This window comes from Schistocerca piceifrons, chromosome 2 (genome assembly GCF_021461385.2).
Source record: "Schistocerca piceifrons isolate TAMUIC-IGC-003096 chromosome 2, iqSchPice1.1, whole genome shotgun sequence".
Lineage (NCBI taxonomy): Eukaryota > Metazoa > Arthropoda > Insecta > Orthoptera > Acrididae > Schistocerca > Schistocerca piceifrons.
Window position 1 is genome coordinate 361,844,435 of NC_060139.1, and position 7,173 is coordinate 361,851,607.

The 7,173-nt window shown below is 43.4% G+C and overlaps 1 protein-coding gene across 1 annotated transcript in view; it reads left to right on the forward strand.

Annotated features, from left to right (window-relative positions):
- LOC124775389 overlaps positions 1 to 5,737 on the forward strand; it is an 89,894-nt gene extending 84,157 nt beyond the window's left edge. The window contains exon 4 of the mRNA XM_047250224.1: positions 5,345 to 5,737. Coding sequence (XP_047106180.1) covers positions 5,345 to 5,737 — 393 coding nt within the window. The remainder of the gene's footprint in view (positions 1 to 5,344) is intronic.
- Positions 5,738 to 7,173: the final 1,436 nt, after the last annotated feature.

Sequence of the window (7,173 nt, forward strand, 5' to 3'; positions counted from 1 at the left end):
GAAAATATTGCTGTGGCTTATGGCTCTCGTAGTTTAGTCTTAACAACACATGCTCTGGAAAATTAGTTGTCACATTTAAATTAGTCCTGTACCTCAGAACATTGAAGTGACACTAGTACACTTGACAAATATGCATTTATACTATAAAGTTTTTTAAAACAATATTAAAGAGAAAATGATTATGACAAGAAATCAGATTTCAGTAACTGCAAATAGAGTGAGAAGACTATAACAGATATATTAATTGACTTTTTCAAACGTAGACAAAATATGAGAAATTAATCTCCCTTTTCCAAAATTAGAAGGAACAATGAGTGATATTTTCTTATAGAGAAATGGTGTACAAGTACAGCGTTTAGTCAGTAAACCTGAGCATTTTTAAATTTTCCAAAACAAACCATGTCCCAGTTTAACACAACTATTTGGTGGTTCCCAACTTGTAGCATTCCCATCATATTTAATTTGGCCTTTCAGCACCAAATCCTGGATGGAGATTCGATGAGATCTGCTTGTCTCCATATTCTTTCAACTGAGGTAGTTTAATATTCGCAGTTCAGGGACAGTTGTACTCAGATTTTCCCTGCTCTCTATCACTGCAACTTTTTGAAGCTGACTGTCCTCAACGACGGCTAAACCTTGACCGACTCTATCCACAAGGGCCAAGGCTGGACATGTCACAAGCAGTAGCGTTTCCCTCATTTTGTGGTAGAAGACCACGATCAAAAAATTATTGTATTTTCCCTCAGTGACATATCAGTTTTTATAGACGCTGTACACTTAAAGTATTTCATGACCAGAGAAGTTACATTACCCAACTTTTACAACATTCTTTTACAGTTTACTGACAACCTATTCAAAAATAATTACTAAAGGTAGTAACGCACATAATGTAGTGTATATACAATCGTTTAAAGTCTTTAAATAGAATACTACACTCCTGGAAATGGAAAAAAGAACACATTGACACCGGTGTGTCAGACCCACCATACTTGCTCCGGACACTGCGAGAGGGCTGTACAAGCAATGATCACACGCACGGCACAGCGGACACACCAGGAACCGCGGTGTTGGCCGTCGAATGGCGCTAGCTGCGCAGCATTTGTGCACCGCCGCCGTCAGTGTCAGCCAATTTGCCGTGGCATACGGAGCTCCATCGCAGTCTTTAACACTGGTAGCATGCCGCGACAGCGTGGACGTGAACCGTATGTGCAGTTGACGGACTTTGAGCGAGGGTATATAGTGGGCATGCGGGAGGCCGGGTGGACGTACCGCCGAATTGCTCAACACATGGGGCGTGAGGTCTCCACAGTACATCGATGTTGTCGCCAGTGGTCGGCGGAAGGTGCACGTGCCCGCCGACCTGGGACCGGACCGCAGCGACGCACGGATGCACGCCAAGACCGTAGGACCCTACGCAGTGCCGTAGGGGACCGCACCGCCACTTCCCAGCAAATTAGGGACACTGTTGCTCCTGGGGTATCGGCGAGGACCATTCACAACCGTCTCCATGAAGCTGGGCTACGGTCCCGCACACCGTTAGGCCGTCTTCCGCTCACGCCCCAACATCGTGCAGCCCGCCTCCAGTGGTGTCGCGACAGGCGTGAATGGAGGGACGAATGGAGACGTGTCGTCTTCAGCGATGAGAGTCGCTTCTGCCTTGGTGCCAATGATGGTCGTATGCGTGTTTGGCGCTGTGCAGGTGAGTGCCACAATCAGTACTGCATACGACCGAGACACACAGGGCCAACACCCGGCATCATGGCGTGGGGAGCGATCTCCTACACTGGCCGTACACCACTGGTGATCGTCGAGGGGACACTGAATAGTGCACGGTACATCCAAACCGTCATCGAACCCATCGTTCTACCATTCCTAGACCGGCAAGGGAATTTGCTGTTCCAACAGCACAATGCACGTCCGCATGTATCCCGTGCCACCCAACGTGCTCTAGAAGGTGTAAGTCAACTACCCTGGCCAGCAAGATCTCCGGATCTGTCCCCCATTGAGCATGTTTGGGACTGGATGAAGCGTCGTCTCACGCGGTCTGCACGTCCAGCACGAACGCTGGTCCAACTGAGGCGCCAGGTGGAAATGGCATGGCAAGCCGTTTCACAGGACTACATCCAGCATCTCTACGATCGTCTCCATGGGAGAATAGCAGCCTGCATTGCTGCGAAAGGTGGATATACACTGTACTAGTGCCGACATTGTGCATGCTCTGTTGCCTGTGTCTATGTGCCTGTGGTTCTGTCAGTGTGATCATGTGATGTATCTGACCCCAGGAATGTGTCAATAAAGTTTCCCCTTCCTGGGACAATGAATTCACGGTGTTCTTATTTCAATTTCCAGGAGTGTATTAAAAGGAGTTGACAATGTCGCCTGTATCTCTGCGTAGAGAGTGTTGTTATAGCAGAAATTAATACTAATTGGATTAGGAAATGAGAAGCTGAAAGAAATATACGAGTTACGCTATTTGGATAGAAAAATAATTGACTAAAGCAGGAGAAAAGAGGAGATGAAATGTATACTGGCAATACCAAGAAAAACTATTCTGCTGAAGAGAGATATATTAACATGAAATATAAGTTTCAGTGTTAGCAGGTTTTTTCTGAAAATATTTGTATGGAGTACAGCCTTATTTTGAAGTGGAACGTGGATGATAAAGAAACGGACAAGAAGAGGATAAAAGCTTTCGAAATGTGTTTTTGCAGAACAATGCTGAAGGCTGGAGGGATGGATGAAATAACCAATGAAGAAGTACTGAATGGAATTAGAGGCGAAAAACAACGACAAAACTTGAGTAAAAGAACAGATAGGTTGGTGGAACACATACAGAAGTACCAAGAAATCCATAAACTGGTAATGGAGTGAAGTGTGGAGTGTATCGTTTGAATAATTCTTACAGTTAATTATGTTTTTGGAAATGACACTGCTAATGAGCGAATTCAACCAATTAACTTAGTTACTCAGATCCCTTGTATTTTGCAAACACACACACACATACACATACGTGTACACACACATGCAAACACTATGAAGTTTGTGTTACACGAAATATATGAATAGTCATAATACAGTTTATATTGTAGATGCCTTAAGTGGCTCTTAAGACTGTTCTCGTCTTCATCTTGAGTTAGCGTGACCTACTCAAACATAAAAAACTTAACTGTAAATGGTAAACTTTGATAATGGTAGTAGGAGATCATTTTTTCTTTCTGTGATTGTTTAGTGTTGATGCAGTACACATTTGTAACAGCATAACGTGAAATTAATTCACAGTTAGGATGTTATCCCTTATTTTTCATTTACTTCTCATCAGTTTAGCTTTATTAATAACGCCGAAGAACTTTTCAGCGTTTCTCATCTTCTCTCTTTCGTTCTTCTATCTCTTTCTGATTGTTTCACAGTTTTGCGACCCACTTTAGTGCACTCTAATTTAAAAAGACGACGGACGACGATCCGAATGTACGTTATTATAATTCCAGAAAAACTGGATGATTTATTCAAGAGAAAGAGCTCCACAAACTGAGCTATTCATCTTCAACTTTTGGATTCAATAATGTATTGTATATATTTGTATTCAATAATGCGTTGGTCCACCTCTGAGCCTTATGCAAGTAGATATTCAGCTTGGCATTGATTGACAGAGTTGTTGAATGTCATCCTGAGGGATAGCGTGCCAAATTCTGTCCACTGGTGAGTTACATTGTCAAAATCCCGAGCTGAATGGAGGGTTCTGCCCTCGATGCTCCAAACGTTCGCAATTGGGGAGAGATATGGCGCCCTTACGGATTGAGGTAGGTTCTGGTGAGCACGAAGACAAGCAGTAGAAACTTTCGCCGTAAGTGAGCAAGGCATTATCTTCCTGAAATGTAAAAGCAGGATGCCTTGCCATTCCGGGCAAAAAACGAGGCGCAGAATATCATCGACGTACCACAGTGCTGTAAGAGTGACACGGTTGACGACCAAAGAGGTTCTGCTATGAAAAGAAATGGCACCCTAGACGATCACTCCTGGTTGTCAGGCTCTATGGTGGGTGACAGTATTGTTCGTGTCGCACTACTGTCTGGGATGTATCCACACACGTCTTCGGCCTGGAACTTCATTGAGTGAAGTGCCTTCAGTCACGAATCCCACTTCAAATTCAATCGTGGTGACCAATAAGGATGTGTCTGGAGACGTTCCTGACAGTTGTGGAATACCAACCTGTCGCTCACCATAAGGCCCGACAAGCAGGAGTGATGGTCTGGTGTGCCACTAATTTCCGTAGCAGGACCACTTTTGTTGTCATCCGCGGGACCACTACGGCCCTGCGGTACGTCGAAAATATTCTATGTCCATTATGCCGCCTTTCATAGCAAACCATAGGAGCTTACATTTCAGCAAGATAATTTCCTCCCGCACACGGCGAGTGTTTCTACTGCTTGTGTTTGCCAAACCTATCTTGGCCAGCAAGATTGCTGGATATCTGCCCAACTGAGAACATTTGGAACGTTAATGGCAGGCCCCTTCATCCAACTTGGGATTTCGACGATCTAACGCGCTAATTGGGCAGAATTTGGGATAATATCCTTCAGGAGGAACCAAACAACTCTCTCAATCAGTACCAAGCTGAATAACTGCTTGCATTAGGGCTAGTGGTGGACCAACATATTACTATCTTGAATAAATCATCCAGGTCTTCTGAAATTGTTATCATTTGTTTGTCTGTACATCTTCATTGTATCTATCGATTTCCGTCACATTCGGATAATACCTTCGCGGTGCGTCTTTTTTTCTGACTTAGAGACTATTTTATTTACATTATGACCATATCACAAGTATCGTGGCCGTCACCCCTTTTTTCACACCATTGTCCATCTCTTTCTATTGAGCCAGCCTTCTTCCTCAGGGTCTCTTGTCATCATTGCTTCGTAGCACCTTCCCCTTGTCCTAGATACAGATCCTCTCATCCTTCTTCCTTGAAGAGAGCATTTCCATTTTCGGTTTGGCTACCATATTTTCTATATAACCCAGTAACAATGGATATTTCTTCATTTTGTTTAAATTGCTATATTGCTGATTTTAAAAATTTTCTCATTATGTTGTTCTTCTTATGGTCCAATATCAACTTCTTCTCTAGAAGTTACCTCCCGGGGTCACCAGTGTCTCTCATTCTATTTTCTTTACATGCCTGCTCATTATGTACAGGCAGCGCCGCGCTTGCTGCGATGAATCAGTGCTACAAGTGAGTTGTTACTCACGAAGGTTTTGTGGCGGGAATGGTGATCTTAGCAACACCTTCAATCTGTAGTGAGACTTTCCATATTGTTCTGTTGCACTGACGTTGTGTCCACATCCGCAGCTAACCCACGCGTCCAGCCCTGCGCGCGACCTGGTGTACTTCCTGTTCGCGAACACTGGTGTGGACGTGCACGAGCGCCTACCTTCGCTGCTGGAGACTTACCACTCACAGCTGCAGGCGTCGCTGCGCGCGCTGGGGATGACAGCTGCGGCGGACACCTACCCGCTGGACGAACTCCTGAGGGATATAGAGGACCTGCAGCCCTTCGCGCTGTTCACATCCACCCTCAGTGGGTTCGTGCTTTCCTGGGAACGTGTCGGATACAAGTTCTCGCAGGCACTGCATGACCTCAACATATCACCGGACTTGCTCTATGGCGTCTATGACAATGAGTACTCGCAGCCTTACATGAAGTACATCACCCGTCACTTCGAGAGTAAGGGGCTTCTGTGATGGGCGCTAGCTGTACCGTATTGGTGGAAAGGGCGAGAGCGGGATATAACTGAATAGACTCTGTACACACTGCTAAATATATCATTGCTGATAGTTTATTCACAGAGTTCATCAATCACATTTATAGAAGTCAGCAACCATTATTATCATTAGACTCTCTTGCTACTTATCAATATTCGTCAAGAGCTATATTTAATAGCCTACATGTGAGCTGAGTTTTCGGAACAAATTTTATGAAGTTACTGTTGCTTTCTTACAGAAAGCTAGGTGAAAAATTCTTGCTGTAATCGAGATGACGTTCTAGCATAACTGATACATTCTCATAGGAGGGTGGCATTTACCATATACTAACTATACTGGGAGGGATGAGGAGGGAGCCAACATTCCTCGCTATCGCTGAATAATAAAATATATAAATCAAGAATCCAAGGAATGAAGGCGGGGGGGGGGGGGGGGGCAGAGGAAGGGTTAGGAATCTGGCTAGAAGAGGTCTTCGTGGGTCTGGAATATTAGGCTAAGTATCAGCAGACAAGAGTAGTACCACAGGGCATCAAAGCTTTCTCACTGAAGCAAAGGAAAGAGAAGTTAAGCACTCAGTCAGCTTACCTACAACGACACGATTACTCTGCAATTCAAACGTAAGTGTTTGGCAGAGGTTTCATACTAACATTTTCAGACTATTTCTCCGCTGTTGCTCCTTGAATAGTAAGTGAGAAACATGAAAAACAAAATCATTCCATGCGAGTACGGATTTCTCTTATGATGGTCTTTTCTCTCTCTGTAGTGGGATTCAAAACATTATTTAGAAAGTTGGTGATTGAAATTTCCTTGGAGGCAATCACACAGTAATTTGTACAATCGTTCATCTAAATATAACTTCAAATAAAAAATAAGGGCCCGTGATCTCTAATGAACAGCTATAAATCAGCATATTGTAGAGAGTGAGAGTAGACTGAGAGGTCAGATCATATTTCTCATTTCACAGAAACGTGTTTAATGTCAACTTTCTTGAAAACGAGCATTTCAAATCTGCCTTTCATTTTCTCACCTACTAGATTGGGGAGCGTAGATATAGAGGACTTCTTGATATAATGCCTTTCTATTTGATTTTCTATTGCAATCACGTTCATTTCTAATTTCCTTCGAAGTCTAGTGACGAAAATTCAATCAATGAGTTCATAAAACTGAGTGATACTTGCATATGTGTTTATTAAATCGTAATACTAATTGAGCGATTAATTTAAATTCTTTTCAAAAATCATATTACTTATCTAAAGTATCATATGACTACATTTCATCCGATATGCTGTTTTTTACTGTGCACCCAGGGAAAGGGAGTAAAACCTGGACGCTGTCACATCTGACTTCGTGACCAAACTCTGTTGATGTCAGTTTCTTATAGCTCCATGATTCGAACAAATACCCTTTAATTTAGA